General features: G+C 48.2%; 1 protein-coding gene across 14 annotated transcripts in view; it reads left to right on the forward strand.

The window, feature by feature from the left end:
* GAS7 (growth arrest specific 7) overlaps positions 1–18,987 on the forward strand; it is a 209,415-nt gene extending 190,428 nt beyond the window's left edge. For all 14 annotated transcript variants that reach the window (XM_019755227.2, XM_019755228.2, XM_074320748.1 and 11 more), the window contains 5 exons: positions 4,704–4,832; positions 5,790–5,913; positions 10,593–10,672; positions 12,147–12,245; positions 12,951–18,987. In XM_019755227.2, coding sequence (XP_019610786.1) covers positions 4,704–4,832; positions 5,790–5,913; positions 10,593–10,672; positions 12,147–12,245; positions 12,951–13,064 — 546 coding nt within the window. In that variant the 3' untranslated portion in view covers positions 13,065–18,987. The remainder of the gene's footprint in view (positions 1–4,703; positions 4,833–5,789; positions 5,914–10,592; positions 10,673–12,146; positions 12,246–12,950) is intronic.
* Positions 18,988–20,960: the final 1,973 nt, after the last annotated feature.

Below are 20,960 nucleotides of genomic sequence, written 5' to 3' on the forward strand. Positions count from 1 at the left end.
ACCATCTCCCCACTTCTAAAGGATGTTAGTGCCCAAAGAGTGAGTTGATACCCAGAGAGGTGTGAGTGAGAATTCCTGGCTCACAAATAGCGCACTAACCTCTAATACAAGCACTTCTCAAGGAAATTGCCACTCACGCTCTGGTAGAGAAGCTCTGAATTAGGCTCTTTTCTGCCTCGCACACAGAGCAGCAAGTTATTTTTAAGCTGCAGATCATGGGTAGAGTACCCTCGGGGTCTCCCTTCCATCCTAGCCCTCGGCAGCTCTGTCCTCTGCAAGGTAGAAACCTCCATGACTGGGGAGATGAATGGGAAGGCTGCCATTGTGCTGGGTGGGGCTGGGAGCCCGGTCTGCATGAGCCCCTGAAAGGGCTCCTGCTGGGTCCCCAGGAATCCTGATGGCATTTACCTTCCATCAGTAGGACCCTTGGTTCTAGATGGTTTATAGAGCACCCAGGTGACAAAACATGCTCCAGTGCTCTCTTTTCCTCTACTATTTCCTGTCACTATTACTCCTGCACCAACACTTCTGGCCACCAAACAGTTTTCCCCACACTGATCAATTCTGACACCAGCTGGGTGTCCTGCAATATAATTCAATTGTGACACTAACAGCCTGGAGTCAGCACAGACCCCACAGGTTAAGGGCTCAGCCCCACAAGACTGCCCCCCACTTCAGATGCCAGTGGCGAGTCGTGGGTCCCCAGGTTACCTACCTTTCTGTTGACTTAGCTACAAATTGGGGGTTCTCACAGCCCCCTTTCTCAGGTTTCATAATTTGTAAGAATGACTCAGGAACTCAGGAAACACTTAGGTTTGCTGGTTTGTTATCTATTAAAGGATACGATGGATGATGCAGATGCAGGGATACACAGGGCAAGGTCTGGAAGGGTCCTGAGCCCCAGAGCTCCGTCGCTGTGGAGCTGGGGTGCATCACCTTCCTGGCACATGGATGTGTTCACCAACCTGGAAGCTCTCTGAACATTGTAGTTTACAATTTTTATGGAGGCTTCATCACGTAGACATGATCCATTATTTACTCAATCTCCAGGCCCTCTTTCCTCCCCAGAGGTGGAGGAGTGGGGCTGAAAGTTCCAAGCTTCAAATCATGGTTTGGTCTTTGCGGGGACCCGCGCCCATCCTGAAGCTATTCAGGAGCCCACCAAGAGTCACCTCATTCAAACAAAAGCCACTCCAGTCACCCAGGAAATTCCCAGGGATTTAGGAGTTCTGTGACAGGAACTGGGGTCAACGACCAAATATTAAAACAAAAGATGCTTCTAGCACGTTTATCGCTTAGGAAATTACAAAGGTTTAGGAGCTCTAGCCAGGAGCCACGGACAAAACCCAACGTATGTATTTGTTATTATATCACAGTCATATAAACGTTCTAGATGGTGACGTGCAGGATGTAAGTCATCTCACTTGATTTTATCAACCACCCTACAAGACAGCATCTCCGTTTGACAAATGGGAAGGGGCAGAGAGGTTAAATCATAGCCTATGGTCTCATGGCCTAGAGGGCTCAGCTACAGAAGAAGCGATGGAGAGGACTGAGGGACAGGGAGACTTGACCCCCAGACCTCTTCCCCAGGCAGACTGGTGGCATTTAAACCATAAAACCCTGTTTTGAGGCGCACTCTGCCCTCTCTAAGGGGCTGTCCAGGGTGGTGCAGCTGGCCCTCCAAATGGACATGACGTTTTAAGTCAGGGCTGACGTCACCATTCAGCTAATGGAAGGCATAGGAATGTCATGTAAAACAGGTTGGTTTTTGTTTTGTTTTGTTTTATTAGAACCTCTGCTGCTTCCAGCCTGTGGTCCGTTTTGGTGGCCTCAGGCGATCGCAGTAGCAGCCTAGTGGTTGTAAGGCTATTCTTTGAAAAGAAAGGGGCTCCAAGGATTTATTCACTGTGGATAATATGGTTCCATGTGCATGAAACCCATTTTAACCTCTCCTCTAAAAGGCTCATTGAAATTCTACTCTTCTGTGTCAGGGCTCTTTAAGAAATGCAATTTTGTTATGGCCATGTTTCAGGCTAAAAAGAAGTAAGATTGCTATGTACTCGTACAAAGGAAGTTACACCTGGCTCTAGCTGAAGAAGGGAGAATAGAAAAATTCTTTCTGATGGGAGAAAAATCTAATCATGCAGTGAGAGGCCATGCATTCCTCCAGTCAGAAGATTTTGGGGGAGAGCGTGGGAGTCAGGAGACATGAGTTTTACTTCCGTTTTATCAGTAACAAGCTTTCTGACCTTAGGCAAGTCACTAGCACCTCTGAGCTTCCATTTGAAATTTATTTGACTGCAACGTGCAGTAATACATTTTATGTGGCTACCCAGGACACACAGGTATCCACACCCAGTATCCACATATAGCTACACGTGCACGTCCATGGCCAACACACACATTTCATGAAACAGTACTTTACCTTTCTGCCTAAAACGCACTCTGATATTTTCCTCATGTCTGGTCTATTCCCATCAAAAAGCCGGTCCTCCTGAACCAGCTTTTTGGTCCTAAACTGATTTCACAGCTCTTAGCAACCCACTCTTTGAAAAGCACTGGACCAGGTAGTCCCTGAAATTTCCCCTTCATGTGACTCTTAATTCTCTTCTGATGTGTGAGGTGAAAGGAGGAAGAGGCTAAGCGTGCAGCAGTTCCAAAAAGGCAAACTAAATGGCTCCAACAGCCTGTCCCACCCAAGACAGGCCAGCTCAAGAGTTCATGAGGATAAGCTTCTGGAAGGACTTCTGACTTCCCGTGAAACAAAAATACTTAAAAGTTAACAGTTAGTATAAAACGATACCCAGTTAACTTTTTTTTAAAGAAAAGAAATTACGTTTTTTAAACGTACTTAAAATACAGAGGGAGAATCCATGGGGTTGACTCACTCCTGACAGTGCGTAGCACTGTGTTTCCAGAATGCTATTTGGGGAAAGCATTTTGGTGTGTAGGCAGGCTGACGGAGCCTGGGGCTGGGTCCCTGGAATGTTGAGAAGCCCCTCCTGGGCACCTTAAAGTCTAGAGATCAACTCGCTTTCCAGGTCCTCAGAAATAGACCCCAGAGTTACTGAGTCAACAGGCAGAGTGAGTTAACCCTCATACATGCCCAGGCAGCTAAGTTATGCAGCTCCGTCTCCCCAGCAAACATCTCATCTGTGTGGAAAAGGGGGAAAGGGGTTTGCCTGCCCTGCCCTCCGTAGCTCTCAAGTTTGTAGCATCTTACAAACTGCCACCAGATGGGGGTGTTTACCTATACAAGGAGACTTTCAAGGGCTCAGAAAAATAACAGACATTTACAACTAACATACGAAGGTGAGGGGCATTTGGATGGCCCACTCCCTATTGAGCCTTAAAGGTCATCCAACAAAACTTGTTTTGTCACCCAGCGCATCAGGCATTGAATTGAAGATTTTGTCATTCTCCCCAGCAGGGAAAGGGCACTCGGCCCGCGCTGGCTCCAGCCAGATGCTGCAGACTTCTTGATGGCTAAGCCAGCACGGCTCCTGCCCTCTTGGAACTCACAGTCACGTGTAGTTGATTGTGTAGAACTAGGAACACCTAAGTCCTCCAGGTCTCCAGAGAAAAGATCAGGTCACGAGAGCCTGCTGAGGAGGAAGACAAGAGAAGTCACAGGATCCCCAAGTGGGTGGGTGTGGGGTCATCTGTCCAGGGAACTTCAGCTGTGCTTCCTTCCCTGAGGTACTTCTGGGACAGGTAGAGGCCAAAGGACCCAGGAAAGCCTTGTTGGTGGGGTCCCAGAAGGGCAAGTCAGGAGGGCATAGGAGGCTGAGGTGGGTAGGGACTCTGAGAGGCTGAGTCAGGGGGCCTCTAGGCGGCTCACTGGCTTTGACCACAACAGGTCCACATTGATCTGTTTTCCTATCAAATACATCTCATGTTCACACCAAACCAAAAAAAGTTTTAAGTAAAAGTTCTTCAAAAGGGAGTGGAAGGGGAAAGAGGGAAGGAATAGAAGAAAAGGAAAAAAAACTTGGAAATACAAGGTCACCCAGCTCTTCTCAGAGCAACACGCTTTCTCGGGCGCACGTATTATGAGGCTGGTTCCCTGTGGTGGGATGGGAAGTGTACCAGTCTCTGCAGACCAGTGAGGTGAGAACCCCCCTGAGCAAAGCCCACCAGAGGGACCTGTAAGTTCCCACCACACTTCAGGTGGTTCCCACCACAGATTTCCTTGAGCTTTGGACCATGTCCAGATCACCTTCGTAATCTCTTCACCCAGCACATAGCAGATATTCAATAAATAGAATCGACCTGAGATCACCTAATTAGCATCCACACGGCGTTTGTGTGCCAAGGTCTTACAGACAGAGAGGGTGGCTTGGTTTCTGCCCCCAGAAAGCTCCCAGTTTGGAAAGTATGGGAGATGGACACCTAAGCAGAGCCCGCCAAGAAGCTGTGGGAGCTTAGAGGAGGAAGGAGGTAGCTGACAAAGGACTTGGAAAGCTCCAGACTCTAACCCGTCCAACCATCGGTGTGAACGCTGGGGCCTGGCGTGATTTCCTAAACCACAACCTGACAAGCAGCCACTCGTTTCTACCCTTCCTGTGAGAGGGGCCAGGCCACCATCTCAGGCTGCATCCTTACATGAAGAGGTGGGAGAATGCCCCCTCCTACCTCCACTTGCTTGCAGCTGATGTCCTGGGGTCCTCAGTGTGTCTCCCCCCAACTCTCCTTGACAGCTTCACAGCGAGGTAGAGAAGCCCCTGATGAACTTTCGTGAGAACTTCAAGAAAGACATGAAAAAGTGTGACCACCACATCGCTGACCTCCGCAAGCAACTCGCCAGCCGCTACGCGGCAGTGGAGAAGGTGGGGGGGCCCAGAATTCTGGGTGGGCGGGAGGTGGGGGCTGCTGGAAGAGGGTGGGCTATGAACTAGCAGGGGCTGTGTGTGCCAGGGTGGCATGGGTGGGTGGAGGCACTCCAGCCCACACTTGAGGGACCTACCTGTCTCCGCAGCCAAAGGGCAGATAGGAGCTACTTCCCCATGGAGCTTGGACCACTGCTTGGAGGGCCAGTGGGATCAGGCTCTATAGGGTACACCTGCCATGGGAGATGTAGTGGGCTCCATCAGGCACATGACATGAGAGGTACACCCATGTTTTTGTGGGACATGGAGCCTGGATGTGCTGTCTGACCACAGAAGGCCCCTTTGTGTGGGCCTTGCCTGGCAGATTCCTTCCTGACTGAATTACTCCCCTGCCAGAGGCCTGAGAGGTCTGAGCTCGGTGGGAGCTGATGGCCAGCTCTGGAGGGAGGAGAGCTCTCCCCAGGGGCTGACTCCAGTGCCGTAGGAAGGGTTTAGGAGAAGGGCATGTTCAGCTGCAGGTACCTGCCAGCTGCCACCACCAAACTGCCACCAAAGGGCCTGTCCTGCCCCAGAATGGTGTGACTGGTGCTGCCATCTGCTAAGCACTGGTGCCAGGTAACATAGATGACCTGTGGTTCCTTCCATCCTGGAAAGACTGTGATTTTAGGACTGCCTGGCCCTCAGTACGTGCACATGTCCCAATGAAAATGTGGTCCGAGAGGCTTGCTGTAGGCCAGGTCAGGATGCAGCTGAAAGAGGTGAGGGTGAGAAGACATGCTGCAGCCTCTGCTGAGGAACGCTAGTCTAGCTGCTTCTCCTCTCGGAGCCAAGTGGCGTCATCCACAAAAACAAATGAAAGGACTCTTCCCTAGAAAAGGGAAGGCTGGGCCACATGAGCCGTGGGGCCCTCGTCGCTCTGAGCCCTGTGAACAGCTTCTCCGTGTCCTTGGCCCCCAGGCCCGGAAAGCCCTCACGGAACGGCAGAGAGACCTGGAGATGAAGACCCAGCAGCTGGAGATCAAGCTGAGCAACAAGACAGAGGAGGACATCAAAAAGGCGAGGAGGAAGTCCACACAGGCTGGTGAGTGCGGGGAACCATGGCCCACCTGTCCTCGCCTGGGGAAGGCAACACAGCAAGGAGAGGGCTGGGGGATGAGGTCCCAGGAAGGTACAGCGCCCATGGTAAGGCTGGCGGGTGGGGCTGTGGAGCGGAGAGCAGGCTAAGCTGTCTCCAGGCCATGGTGGTGACTGGGCTTCTCCCACTCTCCCCAGCGAGGGCTCTTTCCTGCCCAGGCCCTGGCTGTCTGACCAGTAGGTGGTAACTCCTCCATGCACCCAGAATTCAGGGGTCCTGGCCCTGTGTAGAGCCCCTCGGAGAAGTACAAACCCCACCCACCCAGGGGGTGATACTCCAGAGATTCACCTTTGGTGATGGGCTCCTGCCCCAGCCAGACGCTGACATTTTGTTCCACAAAATAACCATATGTCAGATTCTCCCTAAAAGATGCCTCCAGTGAGTTGGTTTCTGCTTCCACCTAGTGGTAAAAATTAGCTAATGTCCAAAGAAGGGGGAGAAAAGCCAGTTAAGAACTACTAGGTTGGTGCAAAAGTAATTGCGGTTTAAAAGGTTAAAAACAACTGCAAAAACCGCAATTACTTTTGCACCAACCTAATAGTAGAAAACTTACCAAATATTTCTTTAAAAAAAAAAAGACCAGTTTCACTGCATGCAAGGACAATACATATTGCATTTTGGGATTGAAATGTGTGCTGTAGGATTAAGATGGTCTGTAGGTCCCTTTCACCTCAACTTCTGATGAACCGTTCATTATAGAATGAAGCAGCCACCATATGGACATTTTGAAATAACATGGTATAAATATAAGTCAGTAACAAAATAATAGAATATAAACATAACGTTTGATATAAAGATCATATAACACACAGTGATAAATGACTGGATCCAGAAACAGAAGGCATAATATACTTGTTGGAAGTGGGAAGGGAAACAGGTTGAGGAGAGGCATATTTAAATTCATTTAATTTATTAAATTATTAAATAAAATTATATTGCAAAATCAATATCTTTGCTTGGGAAAAATTTTTAATCAGCACATAAGCATATAAAATCTTAATTTGCCAGATATAATCACTGTCAATACTTCCTAGTGTTTTAATTTTTTAAAGCTTTTAAATATTTATATTTAAATGTATACACATTAGATCATGTTGTACTCTCTGTTCTGAACTTATATTTTAATTGATAACTCATAGAGATAGCTACATTCCATTACCAATACATTTAATCATCCATCTATTCATGTCCATCAGACATTTTTAATGTCTGAAGAGTTTCCAAGGATGATTGTTATCCAGATTTATTTCATCGTTTCCCTAATTGATTTTTGTAGGACTTTCAGATTGTTTCGGAGCATTTGGCAATGCCAACAATGCTATGTCTTTGTAAATGTGTCTGTGTGTGAGACTAAATCTTCATTTTGATTGATATTTCCAAACTGCTTTCCAGAGAGCTATGCCCACCAGTAACAGTGATAAATGCCTGTTCCCTAAACTCTTGTCAATGCTGTGTGTGTTATCAACTTGTGACATTATAGCTCTCTGGTGAAAAATAATTATCTTGTTGTTAATTTAATTTACTTTTTTTTTTCATTGAACTTGAGCATTTTAAAAATAGACTTACAAGTCATCTGTGACTTTTTTCTGTGAACTGAATAATGCATATCCTTTCCCCATTTTCTAGTGGCTGGTCGTTTTATTGATTGATTAATACGGATTATTTATGTGTTAGGAAAAATATTCTTTTGTCTTTGAGTTGCAGATACTTTTCCTAGGTTGTTGTTTATCTTTTAATTTGGTGCTTTTGCCTTTTGGTGGGGCTTTTTGGGGCTTGTTTCTTGTTATTTTTTTGTATAGTGACCTTTTCCCTTATGAGTTCAGGTTTTGTGACTGACAGACTTAGAAAGACCTTTCCCTTTTTAAATCACTTTTTCCTTTCCTTTTTTTTTTTTTTTTTTTTGGCCTCAGGTTAAAAAAAAAAGTTAAATATGTAGGCCACAAGACACTTATTTTTCCTCACACCCATGCCTTAACCATATTCCCTAAGTTCTGATTTGCAGGGTTTTCATTCTCATATTGTAGATATTTTGTTATTTGTGATTTGATTTCATCTTTGAGCCAAATTTAAAATACAATCTTTTCATGAGTTCAGATTTTGTGCTATTGTTTTCTAATCTTGATATTTGTTTCTCACTTTATTGCAGTCATCAGATAATATAGTTTCTTATCCCGATAGCTTGGAATTATTTGTGATGAAAATGACTAGTCCTTAGACCCAACTCTAAAAAATACCACCTTTCTGTGTGCCAGGCACCAGGCTACATACGTGCCTTAGAGCGTTCTCTCTCTTAATCTTCATAGTCTTTCTGTAGGGAGGTTGTTTTGTTTTGTTTTAACTGGGAACAGTTTGTTTTTCTAGGACCCATCAGCTCCAAGTCAAGCCATTGTTTTCACTCTAGTTGTAGAGGGTGCAGTTCACTGGCCCATGTGGGACTCGAACCAGCGATATTGGTGTTATGAGCACTGCGCTCTAACCAACTGAGCCAACCGGCTGCCCAGGAAGTATATTTTTTTAATACCCTTTCACAGGTGAGGAAACTGATTGCAAACAGGATGAGAAACATCCCCAAGGCCTAAGTTATGGAGTGTGTGGCCCAGAATTCTTTCTTCTCTTATTCCAAAGACTTGACTTGTCACCATTTTGCTGGACAGCCTATTACCCCAAAAATGCCATCTTTTCTTTCCTTCTGCTCCCTTTCCTCCCCCTCCATTATCTTTTCCAAGACTACTGGAAGGGAGGGCAGCTGGATCCTCACATGGCTTGACTTTATTTTGTCTCATCATTCTCATCACTGTAGCTCGTGTTTCAGTTTGCTGATTCTGGGTCAGTGTCCGTTCCAAGCACTTTACATATTTTGATGTATTTAATCTTCACCATGACTCTGAAGGTACCATTATTATCCCCATCGTACAGATGAGGAAAGTGAAGTAGGCAAGTTCATTGACTTGTTCAAGGTTGCATGGCTAGTAAACAGTGGAGCTGATGTGACAGCCCAGGTATTCTGGTTCCAGAATCCATGTACTGTTCAGAAGGGTTCGATTTCAAACCCTTGCGCTGCAGAGAGAAGACACACCTTCCTTCACCTCCCCTATTTCCTGATGTTGTGGAACTTACCAAAGCATGTTCTCAAAATCAGGATTGACAAATAGGGCTTTGGGAATTTTATGTTGGTTGTATCTTTATAGGACAACATGCTAAGTCCATGCTGGGTTAGGCACGGGGTCTTGGTGGGCATGCATTTGTAGTGAAGTATCAACTTTCTTCCCTCCAGTTCCAGTCCAGTTGGGATCAAGGGCCCAGTCCTTGGCCTTGAACCAAGAACAAAATGAACGAAGGCCTTGATTTGGGTTCCGCTACTCAAGGGTCGTCTCCTAGCCAGTGGTGTGGTTCAGGGGGAAGGGGGCTACTGTTCAGGCCCTGGATCATGTTTTCTTTCACTTTCATATGAGAATACATATGAACAAGGTGATGTTATAGGAATAACTTTGAATCTGCTCCAGTTACTAGATTTAAAGAGTAAATCAGGTAGCTTTGGTTGGCTCATGAGTTTTTTCCGTCAAGAGCAAAGACCCTGATGCTCTCTGGAACCGTGCGATGATCTAACCTACATTTAGACCAAGAGGTGCGTTCCGGAGCTGCTTCTCTGTAATGTGCCCGCGGATGACCTAAGGATCTTATACAAATGCGGTTTCTGGTTCACCACGTAACAGGCACATCCTGAGATCTGCATTTCTAGCGAGCTCCCAGGGCAAACTGATGCTGCTGTTCTAGGAACTGTGTTTTGTGTAGCAGGATTCTGGGGTGCTGGTACCTTCGTAATGTTTGCAATTACTTTATAGTTCGTTTTCTTTCTAATTACAAAATGTTTCAAACGTACATATGATTACAGAAAACAATGTACTAGTCATCAAGATGGAATAGTTGTTTGTTTCAGATCTCTTTCTTATGAAATGAAATGCTATAAAAAGAGCTCATTTCCTCCTACCCATCCTTTCTCTGTTTCCCAACATAAGCGCTATCCTGATATTGGTGTGTAACACTCTAGTTCATGTTTTCATACCATTACTACACATGGATGAGCCATAAACCATCAGACACATTATTTTGTGTTTCAGAATGGCATCCTGACACATGCGTGTAAACACACACACACACACACACACACACTCACACACACACACACACAGCCATAATTTGAAAATTTTTCTTCTTTTACTCTTAACTAGTACCAAGTTGCTTGTGACATGTTTTAACCAAGAAAGACTCTCCAATGTGAAATGAAATGGCCATCTTTAGAGAGGAAGCATTTCTTGGACTCATGATAGGGGTTGTAGGTCCTAGGAGTAACCCACCATTCACCCCCACCCCACACACACACACACTTAGAAACCCCCATCCTGAATTCTTGGGATTTGGGGTCAAGTGCAGATGGGCACTCTGAAGCTGGTCTGTTGTGGTGCTGCGTTGTCCCCTCTCTTTGTTGTGTTTTCCCCTCCCACCCACTTTCCAATGGCCTCCATGACCCCAAGGAGAGGAGAGGGCATGGCTGTGGGGTGCACGTGGGAGAGGGCAGCTATGGCAAGGACAGGGCAGAACGTGATTGTGGTATTGGTCTTTTCCAGGAGATGACCTCATGCGCTGTGTGGACCTCTACAACCAGGCCCAGTCCAAGTGGTTTGAAGAGATGGTGACCACCACATTGGTGAGTGCCCAGAAATGGGTATGTATGTCAGTCTGGGGACTGGCGCTCAGGACACCCTGGATCAATGCAGGCAGGCATATAGGTCCTGGAGTGGAGGTGACTATAGAGAAGGGCATTAGATCTGCTCTAGTGTTGGGGTCAAGACCTTGACTCTGGGCTAGTCTCCATTCATTCAAGTCCTTGCTCTGGCACTTCCTATGTGTGTGAATGAACCCAGGCAAGGGGTGAGTCTTGCTATATCCTCCTTGGCTGTCCCCTGAGGAATCAGGTTCAACTGAGGATGCCCTCAATCAAGTGGACAGTGGCCCCTTTTGGACAAATAGCCAAGTTGTAGGAAGTGTGACCCTCCTACCCCCAGATGAGTCACAGGTCCTAGAAAGGAGATCCGTGCAAGGTGCGTAAATGGTGAGATTGGGGAGCTGTGTAGGAAGAATTGGGGCGGGGGAGGCCCATGACCAAGGGGTGTGAGGAATAGACAAGACCCTCTTTTTGCCTTCCTGAGTTTCTCTCGTGAATGGGGCCGCATCTCCTCCTCAGTCAGTACCTGTTGCAGTGAAATGTAGTTGGTACTTGGCGCTGTTGGGCCAGATGAGAAAGAAGGCATCATGCCAGGTGCTTATCGCATTGTCCCACTGCCCGAAACCACCCCCATCCATGCAGCACAGAATGGTGACCCGGTTTTCCTCCTGGTTAATCTCCTAATTAAGCCCTCTGCTTTACTCCCTCTCTGGTTAATCACCTAGGCAGTGACCTAGTTGCCCACAGAATAACAGCCTGATCCCCTAAATTCCAAAGATGCAGCACCCCCTAGAAACCAAAGGACAAACCCTTTCCACTCTTCCCTCTGACAGGGGCCACCCCACTCCCACCCCCCCACCCCGCCTCCCCTGGCCTGGTCTGTCCCTCAGCACTAGGGGTTGACAGAGAAGAGAGATTGCCCAGCAGAGGCCCAAGGACAAAGCCCCAGGAGTTTGGGGCACAGACACTCCCTCATGTGTCCCATTTCTCCACCCCATTGGGGAACTGGAGCTGGGGCTGCACTGGTGCAGAACCATGATTAAGACCACGACAGACCCTGGTTCAAACCCCACTTCTCCCATAATTCCATGGCGCTTTGGGAAAATGACGTTACCTTTTTGGGTTTATTCCCTTGTTTGCAAAGCGGATATGAACAGAACCTATGTCTTAAAATTATTGTAAGGACAGTTAAGTAATACGTGTAAAGCTCTTAGCACCCACTGTGCCTGCAGGACAGGATTCAGAAAATAATAGCTGCTGTGTTATCATTATCTTCACCTGCACCTCTAGATACAGAGTGAGTTCTTTGTCATATCCCAGAGGCTCAGACGGGATCGGGTCTAAGCAGGTGGCAGCTTGTGTTCTGCGTAGAGGGTGGTCTGAGAACTGTCTGGTGAGAAGGTCCCCAAGTTGAGGAGACATGCTCAGAGGTCTCTGGTCCTTTCCTCCTGTGCAGGAGCTGGAGCGGCTGGAGGTGGAGAGGGTGGAGATGATCCGGCAACATCTGTGCCAGTACACACAGCTGCGGCATGAAACGGACATGTTCAACCAAAGCGTGAGTTCCCCTTCCCCAGGCTGAGGCCAGCAGGACCCCAGGGGTACCCCAGGCCAAAGAGAGCAACTGCCACTGTGCCATGGCAGGTTAAGTAAGTGGTCACTACAAATAAATCTGTCCTGAAGATGGGCAGTGGGCAGGTTCTCGGGCCTGCGGGCGACCTCTTGGGATGGATTGTAGATTGTCCTGGATGCCCCTGTGAACCCATCTGAAATGCATGAAATAGATGCAACACACATGAACTGTTACCCTGAGGAGAAATTAGCGCATCATAGTTAAAATACCTAAAAACATTATTGCCTACCCCAGGGAATTTCTTACCACCAGCATCCCCTCAAGAACTTCTAGAAATATGCAGAATGTCTAAAGCTGAAATTCTATTTGTCCTATTCTGTGGTGGTAAATGGGAGAACAAATGGAGGAACTGGTCACAGACCTGGAGACATTTCTGCCCTTTCATCCAGCCCTGAGGTCTGCAGGGTAAAGTGCACTGAGTGAGAAGCAAGGTGGGAAGGAGAGGTCCAGGCTCCCTGCTGGCACTGCCCTGTGCACGTCTGTCCCTCCCATGGGCTTCCCCTGAGGCCCTACATCCCTCTGTAGAAGCTGCTTTGACAGGCGCAAAGGCCTGAGCAGAATGGCTCAGAGGCAATGTCCCTGGCTTGGCTGCTGCCTCTGACAGTGTCTCCTCTTCTCCGTCCCTTGCAGACAGTCGAGCCTGTGGACCAACTGCTTCGAAAAGTGGACCCAGCCAAAGACAGGGAGCTGTGGGTTAGAGAGCACAAGACAGGCAACATCCGCCCTGTGGACATGGAGATCTAGAAGGGCGCGTGCGGCCCCGGGGGTCCTGCCAAGGAGAGGGGCTGAGGGACCAATGGAGAGGAGGTGGTGGTTCCCATCATGGGGCCTGCTGCTGAGTGGAGCTGCCTCCCACCCACTCTCCTGGTCCACTGAGGAGAGGGGAGGGTGTGCTGATTCCCCAAGAAACTGGTTTTTCCAGGACAGCCTGGATGGCCCTGCTGGGAGCTCCCCAGTGTTCCCAGGCCAGGAAGATGGATTCACAGCCCTGCTCTTGTCTCTGAGGCCGAAGCCCCCCCAACTGCCGTGCCGTGCTTGCCGCTCCGAGAACAAACTGAGGCTGGAACTTTATGATCCCTGCTGAGCAACATATGGGTCACCTCCCCACCCAGAGCCAGCTATGTCACATGTGTGCGCCCCTGGAAGCCCCAAAGCCCTTCCTCCAGCTGGCCCCCTTGTCTCCAGGGCTTTGAAGTGTCAGGGGAGGGACGTCTCTGTCTCCAAGCCAAGTGTCAGGATCAGAATTGTGGATAGAAGTCACCATTCATCTGAACAGCCCACGCTCAGAATCCTTTGCAGTCCTCTATTTTTCCCATTGCATTCTGGGAGCCCACATCCTGCTCTTCTCTGTCACGTTTCATCATCAAGGGTCTTGGGAAGAAGGCTTGGCTCCTGTTTTCCCAGACTGACCCTGCCTGGAGAGGTCAGGATGGAACTACCTCATTCAGCAAATTAGCCCTGAGTCAGAGCGTTGAATTGTGTTTCCTATTAGAGCAGGCATCTTCTGTAAAGTCTCCTCTCTGGACATCCCAATGCACCCAACCTTCAGACACTCCCTCTCCCTACCCCACCCGCTCCCATGCCCTTAATGGGGCTGGGTCCGTCCTGTGTGGGAGATGGGTTGGGGCAAGTCTTTGTCATCCCCCAGATGCTCCACCTGCTTCTGCATGGCTGGATCGGAACTGCTGTCCCTTGTATGGTTTTCTCTCACTGGTGGTCCCTGTGCAGGCACTGAAGACTCATGTGGCCACAGTAAGTTGTCACCTACTAGGCAGTGTCCTACCACCTTGGCTTCTTAGCTCCTTTTGCACATTCCAGAGCCTTCCACCGAGCCCTGGCTTGTTGCTGGTACCATCGTCCCCTTTCTCCATCTCCTGATTCCTGGAAAAGCCTAGTCTGAGTGTGACTTAGACAGCTTTCAGGGCTGCCATCGGGTCCTTGCTTATCACTTACTCCCTTTCCAAACCATGTTCTCTATCATGCTAAGTCTTGAGAATCAGTTTGAAGGGGCCAGAATAATAAAAGGGACCTGAAGGAGGTCACACAGCTAGCCAAGGGGCCAATTCTAGCCTGGAACCCATGCCCTAAGAACCCATCTTTCTTAGTTAATCTTTCCCATCGATTACTTCAAATTTACAGGACCCATATACTTCACAGGAGGGCAGAATTCTAAGAGCACAGCTCACTGGTGTTTCTCACAATCTTCCATGTCGGTAACTGATGACTTATTAATCTTGAATCTTTTGCACTTCTTTCATTGTCAGAATTACTCTCTCTTAGTTTGTGGTAGAAAGATGTCAAATATATACTAAAGCAAATCAAATTTTGTCAGTTTTCTTTTCTTACTTAAAGCATCCCAGTCAAAAAGGTCAATGTGAGGGAAGACCTTAACCAACTTGAAGGTCATTAGAATGGATTTGTCCATGGCATGGAGAACCACTGCTTCCAGATTTGAAGTTTGGCCATGGTACCAGCTACCAATTTTAAGATATGATTTTTTGGTTTCTTTACTGAACATGGGTGCTAGTAGTAATCGCTTAGTAAACTAATTTGTGGATGATTTTGAAATATTCAAAGCCAATAGCCTTGTTATTAACACAGATATTTTGAGTGGATATGGCTCGTTGATTTTTGTCTTCTCATTCCCATCTGAGGATTCCCTGGGACAGACGGAGCTCTTGCCTTTTCCAAAGTAGCCCGAGTTGGCCCATTGTGGGCCAGTCTGTTTTCTGAAGTTGTTCTTTCCCTCTCAGTCCCTCACCTCAGTCTCGATAGCTTCCTCACATACTCCTTTGTTCATTCGTCAAGTATTTAGCTAAGGCCAAGCATTGTGCTAAGATCTGAGGGCAAGATGTGGCCCTGTGAGCAGGGAAGTCCACAATCTCTTATTTTGTATAGACTTATCTTTTCTCCGGGCTGTCTTACATACAAGTACTCTGTGCAGAATTTAGGTTTTCAGAGATGCTCTTATGTTGTGCTGATAGATCTACATTTATTCATTCATTCTTTTACTCAGCAGATACTTGGCACACAAGACAGGCACGCTCCCCCGTCCCCTCTATTTTCCATGTAGATGGGACTATGTAGACCTTTCTGGAGAAGGAGAACATGGCATCCCTTCCACATTTAACCCACTGTGAGCCTGTAATTACAATATAAGCGACCACCACGCAGCATTTGCACACTGGGTCAAAGGTAGATAGCATCAAGGATTCAATCACCTGGTCACGAGACTCTCACAGCCCATACCCAACTCGAATTTCCAAGATTTTGTTTTTGTTTTAAATAACTCTCCTTACTTTACAAAGAGGAAGAATGAAGCCCAAGTGTGGCCAGTAAGTGCTGTGAGATGAACACAGGGAATGAGGAGCAGGGCTGGAGCCGAGAGTCCAGGCCCTCGGTCCTTGTTAACAGGGCCCCCCACTGGGTCAAGTTCAGGATGAAGTCTAGAGTATCTAAAAGTGCACTCTGGGTAGGTTGTTGTGTTGTTGTTTTTGTTTACGTTTCAGTGTTTAGGTTATAAGAGGATTTGGCTGGGTTTGTTCAGAGTGGGTGAGTCTGGGTTATTCTTGAGCACATCCATTGTTCCATGTTTGAAATCAGGTGAGACCTTTCTACTGGCCTCCACCTGGGAGACACAGATGCACTTAGTTTTGTCTGTGAAAACCTGATTTTAAGAAAAATATATCTCTAAGACACGTGGTGTTCCCAGTGAGCTGGTTGCCACAACAACCTCCAAGAAAAGCCACTGTTCCTCTCTAGTTTTTCTAGTGCTTTGGATCAGTATTGCAAAGCACTGGCCAGCTGAACCACAGGGATGGCTGTCCTGAGGTTCTGCCAGCGGACTCACCTTGGGCCTTCTTTCCACCTCCACCCAATGCCTGTTGGGCAAGAAGGGCTTCTGCAGTACGAGGCGCTTTGCTCGTTGGGGCTGGCCAGTGGCTGAAGCAAACAGAAAGTGTGCACACTCGTAAACCAGGGGTTTGTTTCTATTCCCTTTGTGAAACCAATTACTAGATTTAGTGGGTGGGTGCATACAAATCTTGCCTGAGCCAAAGTCCCTTCTTGGAAATACAAGCCATTAAATTCAAAGGACGTCAAAGACCTCGGCTTGTTTAAATGATTTGACTTCCAGCTGTGAGCGGCCTTGACAAGGAGAGTTTACACAGGATTCTGCCGTCCCGCTGGTTACTATGTAGGTAGGGAAAGCACTTTGCAAATGTTAAGTGGGGTACAGGTCAGTCGCATGCTTACTTAGCCAGCACACGATTTTATTCCCCTAACCCAGCCCACCCCTACAAGACACACTGCCTTTTCTTTTTCCAGGTTTATTGAAGTATTTAACATACAGTGTAGGGGTTTATAGACACAGTAAAATTCACCTTTTTGAAGTATTCAGTTCTGTGAATTTGACAAATGTGTAAAACCTCGTAACAACCACCCAAATAAACATAGTATTTCCATCACTGCAAAAATTCTCCCAGACCCCTCTGTAGTCAATCTATTCCTCCCACCCCCGGCCCCTGGTAACCACTGATTGATTTTCTGACCCATAGTTTTGTCTTTTCTTGAACATCCTATAAATGGAGTCACACTGCGTAGCTTTTGAGTGGCTTTTCTACCCAGCTGAGTGTGGTTGGGTCACCCATGTAGTTGTGTGTCCATAATTTCTTCCCTTGCGTTGCCGCGCAGTGTTCCGTTGCATGGGTGTACCACACTGCTTCCTTGCTGCTAAAGTGAGTTGTCTGCCCCAGAAGTTCCTGTTCTGGGGTCTTCAGCTTGTTTGCATGGCTGCTTCTAGCCTGCTTCCTATGGCTCACAAGCCTACTCCAAACGCCAGCTGTGCCCACGGGCAGTTCTTGGGGCTCACACTTGCCTTTTTGATTCATGTTAGGATTTGACAACGCAGAAAGCTGCAAGGATTTGGGGAAGAGGGTGAGCAGGGCTCAGTTGCCTTCCACTGCTGCTGTGCCCTCAACTAGCAGATCTACTTCCTCCTGGGAACCCTCATGTCAGCTCACTGAGTCTTTGGCATTCACTGAGCACTTGGGATGTGGAAGGCACATGGATGAGAAGGCAGGAGGTGACCTTGGGCTTATCACGACCCTTTCCTGGGTCTCTTGGTTCATCTGCAAACTGAAAGTATTTGTTCTGGAAGGTCACTTAGGCCTCCTCCGGTTACTGCATTATCTCCTCCCCTTCTCATTTCCAATTTTATACCCTATGCACATGGTCATACCGACTCTGGGTCCCATCAGCACAGTTGTGCGTGGTGGTGCCTGAAATCCTCATGAGAGGGATACCCTGGCATGTCTCCTTGGAGACACAAATGAAGCTAAAATTAAGAGCTGTTGAGAATGAGGCAGCTCCTCTTAGGACCCCCCATGGTGACGACTCCCCCAAGCCGTGTCTTGATCATGCCCTGTTCAGGTTGAGCTCTGGAAGGCAACCAGGCACCTCTCCAAGCAAAACCTGAGTCCTGGCCAGGTGAAGGTCAGGAATGGGAGCCCAGGCCCACAGGGTCCCGTGGCGGGGAGCCAAGGATCTATGCTGCTGGGATGATTCTGGGCTGAATTTTGCCAGGGGGGACTCTCATCATTCCCCCCCCACCCAGGAGTTTTATTCCTGTCAGGTCTTTTCCAAAGGTGAGGGACCCAATTACTGTTTTAGCAGGTTTGACTAAGAATAAGACCTGTGACAAAAAAGCAATGTTCCATTTTCCCTCTAGATGGGAGGGTGAGGCTCTTTCAGGAACCTTCGTTGGGAGGTGCCACTGAGGGCGAGGGGTTGTGACCACCCTCGATCTCTCTGCTATTCAGGAGACATTGACTCTTTGTGTTTCAGGGACATTTCTAAGGGGATTGCAGTGGTGGAATGCAAAGGGTCTGGCACATGGGTGCTCTAATGGGGTGGGTGTGACACGGACGGAGAGGGAAAACGTATGTACCAGGGCAAGAGCACTGGACCGACCCCATTCTGCTGTCTCATTTGTCTCATAACCTGAAGTCACATCCCCTCCCAGCACCTCTGTGGACTCATCTGTCAAGTGGAGACTCTCCTCTTCCAGCATCACATGCAGCAGACCGGTTTTCAGGAGCTGTGGCCTCCAGGCAGCCATGTGGACCCAGGGAGAGACATCCAAAGGGACACCAGCCACCCTTGGTGACCAGCCCCAAATTGACATCTCTGCCCTTCCCTGGGGAAGGAGAACATGGGATGGGAGGTGGGGGTCGACCTTCACAGACACGAGCACATCAGCAAATCCTATGAAAGTGGAATTTTCTAACAAAATAAACTTGCTTGTTTGGTCTGTTTTCTGTAACTTTTGCTAAATACTTTATACATTTTTAATGTTAAAAAGCTGTGTCTCCTGCCAGCATTCCTCATCCCGGTATGAATGTGTTTACTCCACATTGTATATCCTTCCACCCTCTGGCTGCCTAGATCAGTAAATAAAATTGATGTAATATAATTTATAAGTAACACTGTTGAAACTCTGATCCCTATGGAGGCTATTATCCGCCCTTGCCAACCCCTCCCCACTCCCCGTAATAGCATTTGTGTGTATTAATGCTGAAGAATTAAATGTTTAAAGGGTTTAAATTTTGAAGGCGTTTGCTATATATAATTGTTCTGCATTATTATAAAGCGTTTTCAGGAAGTTAAATGCTCTCCTATTTTTTTCCTTTGGCTGTGTGTACACTTGAGATGCTTTGATTCATCCCATGTGAAATAAACTGTCCAGAGACACTGGGTCCCACTGGGCGACCCTCCTTCCTGGAGGGCTGCCACACTCCTTTGTACAAACGGTCTCAGTGTTCCTCCCAGGCTCCCAGGATTGGTGATAATTTTACTCCTGATGACTTAGCAGAGGGACAAAGGGCACCTGGGCATTGATCCCCAGGTGGGTGCCATGCTGCCAGACCCACACACCTGACCCAGGCCTCAGTCCCCTCCCCTGGTGACTTCTGTCCCTATGGACAGAAGGGGCTCCTGGCTATTGCTTTTTTCCTCAGTCATCCATCCATTCCTGCCTGCTTGCCTGTAATAATTATTGAGCACCTACTATAGGTCAGACACTGCTCTAGGTACTGGGAACACAGTGAATGAAACAGATAGATTCCTGCCCTCATGAGCTTATGATAACAGACAAAAACAATAGACATAAAAAAATTACACATTGTGGGTGTGGAAGGTATTAAGAGTTACAGAGAAAGAAAAAGGGCAGAGTGTGAGGGTGGGTAAGTTGCTATATTAAATAGGAAAGTCAGGGTGGCCTCATTGAGAATGTGGCATTAGATCAAAGACAGAGAATGTGGCCTGGTTAAAGGCCCAGGGTGGAGTTGGGGTGGGGTGGGGAGGGCTGCTTGTGGCTAGAGCAGAGGGGTGGTGGGGAGGGGCACCTTCTGCGGGGCTTTGACAGTGATGGAAGGCCTTTGCCTTTGTTTGAGTCGGGGTCTGAGCCTAGGAGCAAACGGCCTGGCTTCATTGCTACAGGGCTCGCTGCAGACCTATAAGGGACAAGGCAGAAGCAGGAAGCCAAAGATGCAGTAACGCAGAAGCTATGCGAAGAATGCGGACAGCAGCAGAACGCTTCCCACCTGGTTCCAGCTCCTTCCTCCTTGCCCTTGGAAAGGGCAGGACAGGTTGAGGGGGTGGAGAGGTGGAGATGGGGAGAATGGTCAGGTTCTGAATGTACTCTGAAGGTGGAGCCAACACAATTTCTGACAGACTGGAGTGGGGTTGTGGGAGAAAGAAAGGTGCTGAGGATTTCAGTCTAAGCACCCAAAAGGATGGGTTGCCATTCAGTGCAATGGGACAGCTGTAGGAGGAGCATTCTTTCCTAGTCTCTGCCCCCCACCCACCCTCTCCATGCCCCCTTTGCCCTCTCGGTGCAGACTTGTGTGCAGGCTCCAGTTCCAGGTCAGAAGAAGAAGGGTCATCTTGTCTTTCAGCTCATGGCAGGGGAAGGCAGAGGAATGGGGGTGAGGGCTGCGGGGCTGGGCCCCGACTAACAGCCAAGACAGAGCTCCTGGCTTGGGGTATGGCCAGGCCAGCCTCTGGGAAGAGCCTGCTTCTTTCAGTCAAGGCAGGACCGGGAGGGAAGACACAAACTGAGACTCCGACCGAAGACGAGGCCTTCTCCCCAATGGTCTTTGGGGTTTGGGGAGAGTTTATGGGCCCCAGCTCAGACTTAACAAATCCACTCACAATACATCATCTCCAACAACTTGTTTGGCTAAGGAGCATAAACAGTCCCTTTGACAGAAGATGTTTATGCAGGTTTTCAAACAAACCTCCAGGTCATGACTTTTGTCTCAGCAGCATCAACACAGCTGCCTGTGGTTCCGTCCCACGGTTGGGCCCCCCCCACCCTGCCCACCCATGCCGGGCACGGCAACCTGAAGACTGTGGACAGCACCAGGCTGCTTCCGACCTGGTTCCAGCTCCTTCCAAGGGCAAGGCAGGTTGGTGGGTTTCTGGCTGCTTTCTGCATTAACCTGGGGCCCTGTTTCCTTGCCCACGGCCTTGTCCATTTTTATGGCAACCCCAGCTCCTCATCCACAGAAATGGAGCATTTTGGCCCCTGGACTCAGGCCTCCTTGAGAAAGGAGTTGTAATGTAATGAAAAGAGCCATG

The sequence above is a fragment of the Rhinolophus sinicus genome, linkage group LG15 (assembly GCF_036562045.2).
Source record: "Rhinolophus sinicus isolate RSC01 linkage group LG15, ASM3656204v1, whole genome shotgun sequence".
Lineage (NCBI taxonomy): Eukaryota > Metazoa > Chordata > Mammalia > Chiroptera > Rhinolophidae > Rhinolophus > Rhinolophus sinicus.